The sequence below is a fragment of the Oryctolagus cuniculus genome, chromosome 13 (genome assembly GCF_051225735.1).
Source record: "Oryctolagus cuniculus isolate XC-2025 breed Fujian yellow rabbit chromosome 13, ASM5122573v1, whole genome shotgun sequence".
Taxonomy (NCBI): Eukaryota; Metazoa; Chordata; class Mammalia; order Lagomorpha; family Leporidae; genus Oryctolagus; species Oryctolagus cuniculus.
In genome coordinates this window covers 107,866,849-107,883,009 of record NC_142879.1, presented here as the reverse complement: position 1 = coordinate 107,883,009, position 16,161 = coordinate 107,866,849, and the positions used below count along the sequence as shown (strand labels likewise).

Genomic DNA, 16,161 nt, shown 5'->3' with positions numbered 1-16,161 from the left:
GACAAGCCGCAGCTGGGAACTGTACACCGCGTGCCCAGTGCCTGGGTTATTTGTTTCTCCAGCGTGACTTCCAAGCCTTACCTAATTCCGCATTTTCTCTCAGATTCATCTGCAGCTCTTCTTCCAGTTCCGAGACGACCTGCAGCAGCCTCTCATTTTCCAGTTTGTACTCCATGATCTCCCGGTCCACGTTGGATTTTGTGGAGCTGGTCTTTTTGGCAAAAGAGTCCTGCGAAGACGGAGAAACCCATATTCCTTACGGCGGGGGTGGGTGGGTGGGGGTGTTAAGCACGCGACGCCGGGGACAATACGGACGATGCTATCATTTTCTGAATTCTATGACACACTTACAATATGAATAGTCAAAACGCAAGGAGACTCCACGGAGCTCGCGCGAAGAAAGGCCGCAGCGCCTGCTATACAAAGACCGCAGCCCATGGGGGCGTTTTATTGACGGGAATAAAGCATATCATACTGTCTGTGTGCCCTCATCGTTCAGGTCAATTCATCAGGGAGCCTGTGTCCCGGAGGCAGCTGGGGCCCCCCACCCACAGCTCCCTCTGTGCGTCTGAAGTGCTGTCCGCCCGTAACTAGGCAGGCTGGGGAGACCGGGGCGGGCAGCGCCAGGGGGTGGCAAAGTGCAGCGGGCTAAGGAGGGGGGCTTGTCGCCTTTGTGGCACTCCCCGGTGTCAGCACTGCCGGTGTCGTGAGGAGCACATCACATGTCAAAGCCGTGACGTTTTCCGCCTGGGAGCCGCATGGAGTCCACCAGGCGCGCGGATGTGCACACAGTTGGTTTACTGCTGGGTGGAGGAGCCACCCAGAGGCAATTCACATTCGGCACGTTAACGTGGCTTTGCATGCCTGTCACCGTGGCCTGTGCAGGCCTCCCTGGGCTATTGAGGGCCTGGGTTTAAATCTCTATGCAAACAGTGATTACCTTGTAAGAAGGTTTGGCGATAACTTGCAACAAAGGACTTTAAAGTTATAGTTTTAGTAAGGCCAACTCATTTACATTTTTATTATGTGCGTCCTTTGTTTAGGGCTTTCTGGGACGGCCTTTTTCTTACGCCACAGAGGCTGATGGGGACAGCTCCTCTTTCTTTCTCCGACTTCTCCATGTCTGTCTCACAGCTATTGAGAACATCTGAATATGCTGCCTTATGCTTGTCTCCATTGGGCGGCCACACGTTTCTTCTGAAAATTAAGATGTAATGGACGGGCGGGGCTGGTGCAGAACTTCAACGCTCCGTGACGGCAAAAACAGCACAGTCCCGAGACAATTCAAGAGGCGGAAGACGCCACGCGCCTCGCCCAAGTGACAACACACACTAAAAATACTTCCCAGCTTTACCCTTCAGGTCAACTGTAACCCATTCTTTTTGTGGGAATTCTATGATTTGCAAATGAGTCTGAAGGAATTCTCCCCCTCAAAAACAAAGTCACTCCTAAACATGTCCTGATTTCCTTCTGGAAGTGAACTTCCACTTGGCTTTAGGGATTATTAAGATATTTCCCCCAGTGACCTCACTGTCCCAAGGGAAAAACAGGCCATCAAAATGTGTTCTAAGGGAGGAGATGTACAGTTTGGCATACATTCCCATGGACTTACACCTAAGGGTAAAGCTAAAAATTTGCCATAGGACTCCAAATTCCATTAAGTTGGCAGGTACCAATGCCATCTTACATGTTAAAGTGATCATATTAAGTGTGTAACTGATCATATAGATAGGATTAAGTGTCAAAGGGATCACATAAATAAGACCAAGTGTCTGGTAATTCTATCTATTGTTAAATAGATAGAATTAAAAAAAGATAGAATGATCCAACATGGGAAGCAGGCCACACAGCAGACTCATAGAATGACAAATGCCCTAAATAGCACTCTGACCTCAGAATCAGCCCTTAAGTCTTTTAGATCTGGCTGAAAAGCCCAGGAGAGAATTTCAGGCATGGAAAGCCAAGACACTGTGGCAAAAAATAACCTACAAGGATCTCTGTGAGTGAGACCCCAGTGGAAAGAAGGGGTCATAACAGAAGGAGGTACCTTTCTCTGAAGGGAGGAGAGAACTTCCCCTTTGTATATGGCCCTGTCTAAATATCAACAAAGCTTGTGGACTCAAAAAGCTTCCATAGCCTCAGCAGCTCATGTCAAGAGCCTTGGGTGGTCACTGATGTCAAAAATAAGAGTGTAGTTGTTAAATCAATAACAGGAGTCGCTGTGCACTTACTCCCCATGTAGGACCTCTGTCCTTAATGAGATGTACTAAGAGAATTAACAGTAAAACCTGTCTTCAAACAGTACTTTATACTTTGTGTGTCTGTGTGGGTGCAAACAGTGGCAATCTCTACTAAGCATAGAGTTGGTCTTCTGTATATAAAGTGAATTAAAAAAGAATCTTGGTGGGGAATAGAATGGCAGAGAAGAGTGTGAGGTGGGATGGGAGTGGGGGTGGGAGGACGGGAATGGGGAGAAGAAACACTGTATTCTTAAAAGCTGTACATGTGAGATTTGTATTCATTAAATAAAAACCTTTAAAAAAAGAAATGTGTTGTTGTACCTTAAAAAGCCCTTTAAAGAGTGACTGATGAATGAGAGTGCATACCTAGGGGTTGTATTTAAATCCTCTGCTACATGTGACACTGCAGGACACTCAGTTAGAAAGCTTCAGCACTCTGCCTCACCGGTCCGAGTAGGTCGCTGGAGGCAGTTCATTTTAACAAATGATAACTGACAAACCAAGTTAGTAGTTAACGAACAACACTGTTCCCTTCCTGGAAAAAGGAAGGAACCCGGCCATTAATTTCTTGCCCCGCCATGTTCCATTTGAGGCCACCACAGACTGAATCAACAAGTCATTCATCGACGTAAAGTGCCGTGTGAGTGTTTTAAAGCAGACACTGGCCTTGCAAGCTGAAGCAATGTACCCTAACACAGGGGCAGCCCACAAGGGAGCACCTGTCCCCACGACGCTCTGCGTCAATCAGTGCAGTGCGTACAAGGGCAGCAGCTGACACCTACAGGCGACTGCTGAGGGCAGCAGCACCCAGGGAGAATGTACTGGGTGTCTGCACAGTCCCAGTCCCGTTCCCGGGAGGTGAGCCTGCAGCTCTGGCCCCACCGCTTGTCAGCTGCAGGAACTGCGAGTGGTTGACCGTCTGGCCGCCCGCGGCCATGAGGACACTCATTAGCAACACGAACAAAGGAGAGCTCTGGGTTGCCGTGGTCCTGGGCTACACTCTGAGCGGCACGTTTTGTGGTGGTGTGCCTACTGCCATCTGCCCACTCGGCGAGGGCGAGCTGGCTTAAGCCTCGAGACTTCTTTAAAAATAAACCAGGCTTGTAAGCAAGGTAAAGGCTAAAGTAGGGTGTGTGAGAGAGAGAGAGAGACAGAGGGGGAGAACTGTGATCATTCTGGAACTTTCAGTCTGTGAAGGCACTGGCCAATCTTAGAGTTTCCTACTCTGTGATGACGAGGACTTCACGGGGTGGCACTGTGCACCTCTTCATTTGTGAATATTCACACGGCATACAGAATTATTGTTTCCTGGCTTCAGGATCCCAAAAAGCGATTCTCTAGAGAATGCTTTGTGAGAAACGGGTGCGGCAGAAAGCCTGGCTACTCAAAGTGTGGTCCACGGACCAGGAACCTAGGCACACGTGGGAACTTCCAGTCCAGATCTCCGGGCGTCCGCAGCTCGGCAAGATCTGCAAGTGACGGCTAAGTGCAGAGCAGCCGGAGCGCGGTCTGTGCCCCCTCGGCTGCTTTCCATGACGTTGGTGTCTTCATCCCACAGCCTGCGGATGTCTCCATTTGCTGCTGGGGGGAGGAGTAGGGCTCTGATGCGTGCCCGGGGCCTCATGACAGCCAGGAAGGAGAGCAGGTGCATCCTCAGTGAGTGACAGCCAGGGAGGTGGCACGCTGGGCAGCGCAGCCCTGCAGAGCCGCTGCTGAATGCCAGCTCTGTTTCAGAGCCGTCGGCAACAGGCAGATACGTTCCCCGGCAGAGGGTGGGGTGGGGGGTTGATGGTGGCGTGGCTTGTCCGTGTTGGGGTAAGAAAGAACAATGGGAAGCCTGTTTAAAATGGCACGTCCGGCTGAAATTAAAACATGCTAGCAAGCACAAGTGTGTGTGTGTGTGCGCGCACACACTCACACACATACACACTCCTCTGGGCTGACCTCTTGTAGGGCTCCCCCAGGGACTGGCCAATGGACAGCAGGGTAACCTGACACCTGCCGCTGTGTCCCGGTGGCCCCTCACAGAACAAAACGGAAAACCGCATTGGCCCCTTCCATGAGACTGCTCTTGGAGAGACTCCACGTGGATTGGAGCCGGAGATGAAGCATCTGTAACCAGAGGGGCCTCCTTTCCCGATGGCCGTTTGCCTCCAGGGGAACTACGTGACTACTGATTCACCACAGGGCTGCTTGTGTAAGTTGGCCATCAGGAAAAATAAACTAGCGAGCTTTAAGTAAACGATGTAGATAAACTATTCATTTTCAAGTTACTTCCATACTGACTTTTTAGTTTTTAATTGATCTCCCAATAAACTCTGTACTCCAAATCGAATTCCGGGCGAGAATGACAGTGGGTTGTTTAGACCACTAGAGGGGGCAGTTGTATAAGATAACGTTTCTAGTAGAAAAATGAGCCTCTAGGACTGGAGGGCCCTGGAGTTTTAGGAAACTGTTTTTGGAGGATTTAAAAAAAAAAAAAATTTTCCAGGGGTTTCTTTGCTGTGACCCCAGATCTGCGTCTGTGCCCCTGAAATGCACACTGTGCCACCTCGATCGTGAGACCAGAGCCGATGTGTTTTATGGACAGGGTCCCTGGGAGGAACCTGCATACCTGGCCAAGATCAGAGTTCCCTCACCTTCCTCACATCACGCGGTGTTGGTAGGCAGGAGGGGGGCACAGTACCGTGGCATTAGGGGAGGTGTTTGGCAGGGCAGCAAAGACACCACGTGGGATGCCCAATTTCCGTTAACACAGGGCCTGGCTTGGAGTCCCGGCTCTGCTTCCGCCAATCCCCGCTTCCTGCTAAGGTGCGCCCAGGGAGGCAGCCCCTGTCACCCACATGGGAGACCTGACTTGAGCTCCTGGCTTTCACCTTGCCCAGCCCGATACTACAGGCCTCTGGGGCGACCTCCACAGATGGCAAATCTATCTGTGTTTGTATGTATATGTGTGTACACATGTGCACACAAGGCACCTTTCAAATTAAAAACACAGAATCATCAGGGCGAGGCCAGGGGATTCTGAGTGCCATCCTGACCCAGGGCACAGCCAGCCCCCCACCTGCTCTCCTCCCAAAGGCCCTGCCCACCCTCACTCTTGCCCTGGACGGCCCAGCAGCCCCGTGCACATGTCTCAGGTATGGGGAGTTCTCACCGACAGGGGAGGTTCTCAACAGCCCAGAGTGCCGGTCGGTACACTTTCTGGAGTATAACCCAGCCAGTCATAACGGCTTGTGTTAACCAGAACGTGTATGGTCACCTTCTTCAGGGCACTAAGCGCCCTCCACGCTCAGCCAGCAGCCGTCCACCTCCGCCAGGCAGGTGTCGCTTTGCACTGCACAGAGGGAAGCACCCTGCCATACCTACGGCAGATGCCTTTGGCGCAGGCGGGATTCAGAGTGGCCTGTGAGAATTTTCAGTCTCTTCTGTTCAATTCTTGTCTCCCAACAGTAAGGCAAGCGTAGGTGTAGACCCACAGGAAGGCGGAAGTGGGTGTAAACGTTGGGTGTGTTTTCTCCTCCAAGGCCATGGAACCCACGCAGATAAGGAAGAGTCGGGTTCACCAGGTGGATGGAAATGACACCTGATATTACGGTGCTCAGCAGGTGTTCTGCACGCAAGGCTGTGTTGGCTTCCTTTTTTTTTTTTTTTTTTGACAGGCAGAGTGGACAGTGAGAGAGAGAGACAGAGAGAAAGGTCTTCCTTTGCCATTGGTTCACCCTCCAATGGCCACTGCGGCCGGTGCGCTGCAGCCGGTGCACCGCGCTGATCTGATGGCAGGAGCCAGGTGCTTCTCCTGGTCTCCCATGGGGTGCAGGGCCCAAGCACTTGGGCCATCCTCCACTGCACTCCCGGGCCACAGCAGAGAGCTGGCCTGGAAGAGGGGCAACCGGGACAGAATCCGGCGCCCCGACCGGGACTAGAACCTGGGGTGCCAGCGCTGCAGGCGGAGGATTAGACTAGTGAGCTGCGGTGCCGGCCTTCTTCCCCTCTTACAACCTTGCAGTTTCAAAGAAAACATGTATGATTTATATAAACCATGGAGGCATTGCTAGGGACCGGAGATCTGAGGTCTTCCCAGGGCTACCATGTTGCTCCATGATTCCCGGGACTTTTCTCATGCACGCCTGTGCACATGTCCCTCACTGGCTCTGGGCTGTGGCTGGGCCCCAGGCAGCGGGGGCTGGGAGTTATACTCACGATGCCAGTGCACTCACTTCTGGGGGCCCCCGCTCCCCAGGGCCTTTCAAATCCTCCGCCTGGCCAGGAGCTGCCTCAGCCCTGCTGCGGCCTTTCTGTGTGTTTGTTGCATTTGGAGGGAGCAGAGAGGCAGCTTCTGACTCCCTCGGCAACGGGCAGAGCCGGGGCGGGGGTGGGGGATCCTCTCGAGATTTCGCTTCTGGACATTCTGACGTGCAGGTCATCCTGCTCGAAGCTTCCGGCTTGGCAACATCAGCGGTGTGTCTTTCAAGTGACCTCGAGAGCACAAAGAGGTGGCAATCTCCAGAATCACAACCGAAACCCATTGCACACTCGTCTAGAGCGGGACTTTCCTTTTTTTCCAGTGGGAGGTGAAGTATCTGATTTCTGCTATAAATTTCAAAATTGAGAACAACCGTGTTGCTCCTGTTTTGAAGCTATGGTGAGATTCTGGAAGGTGGACGGGCTCATCTCGTGGAGAGATGCCCTTGGTGTGTCTACTGGATCGCACTTGTTCTTAACGCAAGCTTTTAGCTGTGTATGAATTTATTTACATGCATTCAAAGTCAGGCTTCTTTGCCTTGGGACTTACCACTTTTTTAAATCCGTATTCCTCGTACTGGTCTAGCTCTTCTTTCAGCTCCCTAATAATTTCTTCTCTCTCTTTTACTTTTCTTAGCAAAACGCCTATCTTGACACTAGACGCGTCTTGCAAAGCAGCCCTCTCTTCATCTACGTCGAAGAATTGCTGCAGGAGGAAAACACCGAGAATCAGACCCGAGGGCAGCACCCGCGAGCCACACGGCACTGATTTAGCTGCTGCCTTCAAATTATGCTGTCATTTATAAAGCACGTGTGGATTTTAGTAAACAACGATTCATCTATAAGACATTCTGAAGTGCCATGCAACACGGCACAGCACTATCCTGTGAAACACAGAGCCTGGGGTACTACACAACTGCATCAGAGCAAGGTGGCAGCTGCCCTCCCCACCCCCCCGAACACACACACACACACACAGTAGCACAGGAGCCCCGCCCATCCCCACGGACCCACATACGCACACACACACACACAGTAGCACAGGAGCCCCGCCCATCCCCACGGACCCACATACCCACACACACACACACAGTAGCACAGGAGCCCTACCCATCCCCACCAACACACCCACACACACAGTAGCACTGGAGCCCCGCCCATCTCCACCAACACACACACACACACACACCCACACACACAGTAGCACAGGAGCCCCGCCCATCCCCACCAACACACACACACTCACACACACAGTAGCACAGGAGCCCCGCCCAGCCCCACTGATGAGCACACAGACACACACACACAGACAGCAGCACTGAGCCCCGTCCATCCCCACCGACACACATACATACACACACACACACGCACACACACAGCAGCACTGAGCCCCGCCCAGCCCCACTGACACACACACCCACACACACACAGCAGCACTGGAGCCCCGCCCATCCCCACCAACACACCACACACACACACACACACAGACAGCAGCACTGGAGCCCCGCCCAGCCCCCCCCCCCACACAGCAGCACCGGAGCCCTGCCCAGCCCCCCCCACAGATGGCAGCACTGGAGCCCCGCCCAGCCCCCCCCACAGATGGCAGCACTGGAGCCCCGCCCAACCCCCCCAGCATGCTCACGCCCCCTCACAGCAGTAACAACTTAGCAGGCAGGTAGGCACACATCCGCAGATGCAGGTGCCGTGGTGGGGGCTCCAGCACCCAGGTAGGAGGCTTCACAGCCCTGGTAGTGGGGCAGGCATTTGGCACAGTGGTTGGGATGCCTCTTGGGACCACTGCATCTAATACTGGAGCGCCTAGTTCGAGCCCTGGCTCCTCCACTTCCGGTTGGGCTTTCTGCCAATGCGCCCTGGCAAGCAGTGGTGATGGCTCAAGTGGTTGGATCTCTGCCATCTACTTGGAAGCTGGATTGAGTTCCCATCTCCCAGATGGGAGCTCTCCCTCACATAAAATTAAAAAAAAAAAAAAGTAAACGCTGTCTCAAAAACCAGTACTAAAAACCAAATCTATAATCATTTGCTAATTATTATAATTCCATGGCATGTAATGTAGAGAGATAGAAAGAGTGACATTGAAAGCATAAACTATGCAGGGTGGTGGTGAGCAACAGTGTAGAAAGTATGCGCTCAGCTGAGAATGGAATCCGATCAGCTCCATGACGATGCCCGTAAGCTCCCTGGTAGCAAGAGAAATGGGATCTCGGGCCAGGATCACGGCACAGAGGGTTCAGCTGCCGCATCCCCTGTGAGTGTGGCTCCACTTCCAAGCCAGCTCCCTGGTAATGCACCTGAGAAGGCGTGGGAGGAGGGCCCAAGTGCATGGGCCCCTGACACCCACGGGGGAGACCCAGATGGAGCTCCAGGCTCCCGGCTTCAGCCTGACTCAGCCCCACCATTGTGGCCATTTTGAGAGTGAACCAGCAGATGAAGATCTCTCTCTCTCTCCTTCTCTGTCTCTCTCTCTCTCTCTCTGTCTCTCTCTCTCTCTCTCTCCTTCTCTGTCATTCTGCCTTTCAGATAAACACACAAATCATTAAAAATTAGGAGATCTGGAAGAAGCTGCCTGGCCCAGCCCTGGCCACTGCAGCTATCTGGGCAGTGACCCAGCAGATGGAAGACCTCTCTGTCTCTCCCACTCTCTGTAACTCTGCTTTTCAAATAAATAAGCCTTTAAAAATAAATAAATAAGACCTAAGCTCAAGGAAAGGAGTGCTCAGGGTGACAGGGGTGTCACTGCCTGAGGGTGGTCTCCTGGGACAGAACTAGCAAATCTATCAACAGAGGCGCACGCACGCACACACACACGTGCACACACGTCTGCATAGACACATATCCAAGTCTGTGTCTTTGACAACTGGCAAGCTGACTCAGCTGGGTCACCCATCAGTCCGGACGCTGGTGTGCAGGCACACTTTGGAGACTGACATCTACATCAGTAGACGCAAGTAACAGGTTCTCCTCCCCAGCTCCACCCTGTGGGTAGGCCTTGCCCAATCTGCTGAAGCTACAACTGGCCGAGAAAGAGCCTCAGGAAGGGGCAATGTGGCCAGCACCCTGCCTCAGCACTGCACTGGGTGCCTGCTCTCTCCTGCCCGACTTCCCAGTGTGGGACCCTCAGCTCCCACCACTGCGTGAGCCACGTCCCTGGCCTCCCTCCCATCCTCACCCCCCACCCCTTCTTCTCTCTCGTTCTCTGTCTTCCTGCCTCCACAGCCTATTCGTTCTGTTTCTCCGGAGAACTCCGCCCAGTATCTGGATCTAGGTGACTGTTAAGGTCACAGCAACACCTGCGCTTGGCAACCCAAGGCTGGCGTTTACTGTGGCTTGTCTCCTTCCCATCCACGGCAGGAGAGAAGCACGCGCCCTGCACATCTGCTCAGTCCTCCCCTCACTCAACCAGGGACGCTGACTGCACTGCACACTGAGCTTGGGACGCAGGGCGACGGGAGCAGGAGAGGCAGAAGCATGCGCTGCCCTTCAAATTCACAGTGGCAAGAAAATTTTATCTTCGAATTTAATTCCTTGGGTCTTGCAAGATACGTTCAATCTTAACTTTTCTTCTTTGGCATTTGCAAGTAGAAAAGGGTTCATAGTCAAAGCTGGGGCACAGCTGTGTTGTTGGCTTTTCATTATTTTATTTTATTTTATTTTTGTTTGAGAAAGAGAGTGACACAGAGAGAAAGTTCCCCCATTGCTTTACTCCACATATACCTGTGACAGCTGGGGGCTGGGCCAGACCTAAGCCAGGAGCCTGGAATTTGATCAAGGTGTCCAGGTGGGGAGCACGGACCTACATATGGAGATCCCACTGCCAGCTCCCAGGGGTGGATTAGCAGGCAGGTGCACTGGCAGCGGAAATGGGACGTGATCCCAGCCCCTCTGATATAGGATGCGAGTGCCTAAACAGTAGGTTAAACTGCTGTACCCCAACACCCACACAAAGGCTTTTTATTGTTAAAATAATTTCATGATGTTACTGGCTCTCACATGACAAACTCCATGATAGATCATATTGGACAACATAGCTGGATATCCCTTGAGGTGAGAAACAGACTAGCACCGGATGTACAGTGACCAAAACAGTGAGGTCCTCCAGAGAAACAGAGCTAAGAGGCTTCGGACAGAGATGTGGACGTGGAGGAGGAGGATGGTTGGTTGTAGGGAAAGATGTAGAGGTAGAGGCAGGTGTAGCTGTAGAAGTGAGCACAGATGTGGATGAAGGTACAGGGGCAGGTGTAGCTGTAGAGTGAGCACAGATGAGGATGAAGGTGTAGGGGCAGGTGTAACTGTAGAAGTGAGCACAGATGTGGATGAAGGTACAGGGGCAGGTGTAGCTGTAGAAGTGAGCACAGATGTGGATGAAGGTGTAGGGGCAGGTGTAACTGTAGAAGTGAGCACAGATGAGGATGAAGGTACAGGGGCAGGTGTAACTGTAGAAGTGAGCACAGATGAGGATGAAGGTACAGGGGCAGGTGTAGCTGTAGAAGTGAGCACAGATGTGGATGAAGGTACAGGGGCAGGTGTAACTGTAGAAGTGAGCACAGATGAGGATGAAGGTGTAGGGGCAGGTGTAGCTGTAGAGTGAGCACAGATGTGGATGAAGGTGTAGGGGCAGGTGTAGCTGTAGACGTGAGCACAGATGAGGATGAAGGTACAGGGGCAGGTGTAGCTGTAGAGTGAGCACAGATGAGGATGAAGGTGTAGGGGCAGGTGAAGCTGTAGAAGTGAGCACAGATGAGGATGAAGGTGTAGGGGCAGGTGTAGCTGTAGAGTGAGCACAGATGTGGATGAAGGTGTAGGGGCAGGTGTAGCTGTAGAGTGAGCACAGATGAGGATGAAGGTACAGGGGCAGGTGTAGCTGTAGAAGTGAGCACAGATGAGGATGAAGGTGTAGGGGCAGGTGTAGCTGTAGAGTGAGCACAGATGTGGATGAAGGTACAGGGGCAGGTGTAGCTGTAGAGTGAGCACAGATGAGGATGAAGGTACAGGGGCAGGTGTAGCTGTAGAGTGAGCACAGATGTGGATGAAGGTACAGGGGCAGGTGTAGCTGTAGAGTGAGCACAGATGAGGATGAAGGTGTAGGGGCAGGTGTAGCTGTAGAAGTGAGCACAGATGTGGATGAAGGTGTAGGGGCAGGTGTAGCTGTAGAGTGAGCACAGATGAGGATGAAGGTGTAGGGGCAGGTGTAACTGTAGAAGTGAGCACAGATGAGGATGAAGGTGTAGAGGCAGGTGTAGCTGTAGAGTGAGCACAGATGTGGATGAAGGTACAGGGGCAGGTGTAGCTGTAGAGTGAGCACAGATGTGGATGAAGGTACAGGGGCAGGTGTAGCTGTAGAGTGAGCACAGATGTGGATGAAGGTACAGGGCAGGTGTAGCTGTAGAGTGAGCACAGATGTGGTTGAAGGTGTAGGGGCAGGTGTAGCTGTAGAGTGAGCACAGATGAGGATGAAGGTGTAGGGGCAGGTGTAGCTGTAGAAGTGAGCACAGATGTGGATGATGGTACAGGGGCAGGTGTAGCTGTAGAGTGAGCACAGATGAGGATGAAGGTACAGGGCAGGTGTAGCTGTAGAGTGAGCACAGATGTGGATGAAGGTGTAGGGGCAGGTGTAGCTGTAGAAGTGAGCACAGATGTGGATGAAGGTGTAGGGGCAGGTGTAGCTGTAGTGAGCACAGATGAGGATGAAGGTGTAGGGGCAGGTGTAGCTGTAGAGTGAGCACAGATGTGGATGAAGGTGTAGGGGCAGGTGTAGCTGTAGAAGTGAGCACAGATGAGGATGAAGGTACAGGGCAGGTGTAGCTGTAGAGTGAGCACAGATAAGGATGAAGGTACAGGGGCAGGTGTAGCTGTAGAGTGAGCACAGATGTGGATGAATGTACAGGGGCAGGTGTAGCTGTAGAGTGAGCACAGATGTGGATGAAGGTACAGGGGCAGGTGTAGCTGTAGAGTGAGCACAGATGTGGATGAAGGTACAGGGGCAGGTGTAGCTGTAGAAGTGAGCACAGATGTGGATGAAGGTGTAGGGGCAGGTGTAGCTGTAGAGTGAGCACAGATGTGGATGAAGGTACAGGGGCAGGTGTAGCTGTAGAGTGAGCACAGATGTGGATGAATGTACAGGGGCAGGTGTAGCTGTAGAGTGAGCACAGATGAGGATGAAGGTACAGGGGCAGGTGTAGCTGTAGAGTGAGCACAGATGTGGTTGAAGGTGTAGGGGCAGGTGTAGCTGTAGAGTGAGCACAGATGAGGATGAAGGTGTAGGGGCAGGTGTAGCTGTAGAAGTGAGCACAGAGTGGATGATGGTACAGGGGCAGGTGTAGCTGTAGAGTGAGCACAGATGAGGATGAAGGTACAGGGCAGGTGTAGCTGTAGAGTGAGCACAGATGTGGATGAAGGTGTAGGGGCAGGTGTAGCTGTAGAAGTGAGCACAGATGTGGATGAAGGTGTAGGGGCAGGTGTAGCTGTAGTGAGCACAGATGAGGATGAAGGTGTAGGGGCAGGTGTAGCTGTAGAGTGAGCACAGATGTGGATGAAGGTGTAGGGGCAGGTGTAGCTGTAGAAGTGAGCACAGATGAGGATGAAGGTACAGGGCAGGTGTAGCTGTAGAGTGAGCACAGATAAGGATGAAGGTACAGGGGCAGGTGTAGCTGTAGAGTGAGCACAGATGTGGATGAATGTACAGGGGCAGGTGTAGCTGTAGAGTGAGCACAGATGTGGATGAAGGTACAGGGGCAGGTGTAGCTGTAGAGTGAGCACAGATGTGGATGAAGGTACAGGGCAGGTGTAGCTGTAGAGTGAGCACAGATGTGGATGAAGGTGTAGGGGCAGGTGTAGCTGTAGAGTGAGCACAGATGAGGATGAAGGTGTAGGGGCAGGTGTAGCTGTAGAAGTGAGCACAGATGAGGATGAAGGTACAGGGGCAGGTGTAGCTGTAGAGTGAGCACAGATGTGGATGAAGGTGTAGGGGCAGGTGTAGCTGTAGAGTGAGCACAGATGTGGATGAAGGTACAGGGCAGGTGTAGCTGTAGAGTGAGCACAGATGTGGATGAAGGTGTAGGGGCAGGTGTAGCTGTAGAGTGAGCACAGATGAGGATGAAGGTGTAGGGGCAGGTGTAGCTGTAGAGTGAGCACAGATGAGGATGAAGGTACAGGGGCAGGTGTAGCTGTAGAGTGAGCACAGATGTGGATGAAGGTGTAGGGGCAGGTGTAGCTGTAGAAGTGAGCACAGATGAGGATGAAGGTACAGAGGCAGGTGTAGCTGTAGAGTGAGCACAGATGTGGATGAAGGTGTAGGGGCAGGTGTAGCTGTAGAAGTGAGCACAGATGTGGATGAAGGTGTAGGGGCAGGTGTAGCTGTAGAGTGAGCACAGATGTGGATGAAGGTGTAGGGGCAGGTGTAGCTGTAGAGTGAGCACAGATGTGGATGAAGGTACAGGGCAGGTGTAGCTGTAGAGTGAGCACAGATGTGGATGAAGGTACAGGGCAGGTGTAGCTGTAGAGTGAGCACAGATGAGGATGAAGGTACAGGGGCAGGCGTAGCTGTAGAGTGAGCACAGATGAGGATGAAGGTACAGGGGCAGGTGTAGCTGTAGAGTGAGCACAGATGAGGATGAAGGTGTAGGGGCAGGTGTAGCTGTAGAGTGAGCACAGATGTGGATGAATGTACAGGGGCAGGTGTAGCTGTAGAGTGAGCACAGATGAGGATGAAGGTGTAGGGGCAGGTGTAGCTGTAGAGTGAGCACAGATGAGGATGAAGGTACAGGGGCAGGTGTAGCTGTAGAGTGAGCACAGATGAGGATGAAGGTGTAGGGGCAGGTGTAGCTGTAGAAGTGAGCACAGATGAGGATGAAGGTGTAGGGGCAGGTGTAGCTGTAGAAGTGAGCACAGATGAGGATGAAGGTACAGGGGCAGGTGTAGCTGTAGTGAGCACAGATGTGGATGAAGGTGTAGGGGCAGGTGTAGCTGTAGAGTGAGCACAGATGTGGATGAAGGTACAGGGGCAGGTGTAGCTGTAGAGTGAGCACAGATGTGGATGAAGGTACAGGGGCAGGAGTAGCTGTAGAAGTGAGCACAGATGAGGATGAAGGTACAGGGCAGGTGTAGCTGTAGAGTGAGCACAGATGTGGATGAATGTACAGGGGCAGGTGTAGCTGTAGAGTGAGCACAGATGTGGATGAAGGTACAGGGCAGGTGTAGCTGTAGAGTGAGCACAGATGTGGATGAAGGTGTAGGGGCAGGTGTAGCTGTAGAAGTGAGCACAGATGAGGATGAAGGTGTAGGGGCAGGTGTAGCTGTAGAAGTGAGCAAAGACGTGGATGAAGGTGTAGGGGCAGGTGTAGCTGTAGAAGTGAGCACAGATGTGGATGAAGGTACAGGGGCAGGTGTAGCTGTAGAGTGAGCACAGATGAGGATGAAGGTACAGGGGCAGGTGTAGCTGTAGACGTGAGCACAGATGAGGATGAAGGTACAGGGGCAGGTGTAGCTGTAGAGTGAGCACAGATGAGGATGAAGGTACAGGGGCAGGTGTAGCTGTAGAGTGAGCACAGATGTGGATGAAGGTACAGGGGCAGGTGTAGCTGTAGAGTGAGCACAGATAAGGATGAAGGTACAGGGGCAGGTGTAGCTGTAGAAGTGAGCACAGATGTGGATGAAGGTGTAGGGGCAGGTGTAGCTGTAGAGTGAGCACAGATGAGGATGAAGGTACAGGGCAGGTGTAGCTGTAGAGTGAGCACAGATGAGGATGAAGGTGTAGGGGCAGGTGTAGCTGTAGAAGTGAGCACAGATGAGGATGAAGGTGTAGGGGCAGGTGTAGCTGTAGTGAGCACAGATGAGGATGAAGGTGTAGGGGCAGGTGTAGCTGTAGAAGTGAGCACAGATGAGGATGAAGGTGTAGGGGCAGGTGTAGCTGTAGTGAGCACAGATGTGGATGAAGGTGTAGGGGCAGGTGTAGCTGTAGAGTGAGCACAGATGAGGATGAAGGTGTAGGGGCAGGTGTAGCTGTAGAGTGAGCACAGATGAGGATGAAGGTGTAGGGGCAGGTGTAGCTGTAGAGTGAGCACAGATGTGGATGAAGGTGTAGGGGCAGGTGTAGCTGTAGAGTGAGCACAGATGAGGATGAAGGTGTAGGGGCAGGTGTAGCTGTAGAGTGAGCACAGATGAGGATGAAGGTGTAGGGGCAGGTGTAGCTGTAGAGTGAGCACAGATGTGGATGAAGGTGTAGGGGCAGGTGTAGCTGTAGAGTGAGCACAGATGAGGATGAAGGTGTAGGGGCAGGTGTAGCTGTAGAGTGAGCACAGATGTGGATGAAGGTGTAGGGGCAGGTGTAGCTGTAGTGAGCACAGATGTGGATGAAGGTACAGGGGCAGGTGTAGCTGTAGAAGTGAGCACAGATGAGGATGAAGGTACAGGGGCAGGTGTAGCTGTAGAGTGAGCACAGATGTGGATGAAGGTGTAGGGGCAGGTGTAGCTGTAGAAGTGAGCACAGATGTGGATGAAGGTGTAGGGGCAGGTGTAGCTGTAGAGTGAGCACAGATGTGGATGAAGGTGTAGGGGCAGGTGTAGCTGTAGAGTGAACACAGATGAGGATGAAGGTGTAGGGGCAGGTGTAGCTGTAGAGTGAGCACAGATGAGGATGAAGGTGTAGGGGCAGGTGTAGCTG

General features: G+C 52.6%; 1 protein-coding gene across 2 annotated transcripts in view; it reads right to left on the bottom strand.

The window, feature by feature from the left end:
- The window catches only part of C13H10orf67 (chromosome 13 C10orf67 homolog), a 119,155-nt gene that overhangs the window by 69,242 nt on the left and 33,752 nt on the right, over positions 1–16,161 (bottom strand). For both annotated transcript variants that reach the window (XM_070056147.2, XM_089312445.1), the window contains exons 5-6: positions 7,036–7,191; positions 82–229 (exon numbers count right to left, since the gene is read on the bottom strand). In XM_070056147.2, coding sequence (XP_069912248.2) covers positions 82–229; positions 7,036–7,191 — 304 coding nt within the window. The remainder of the gene's footprint in view (positions 1–81; positions 230–7,035; positions 7,192–16,161) is intronic.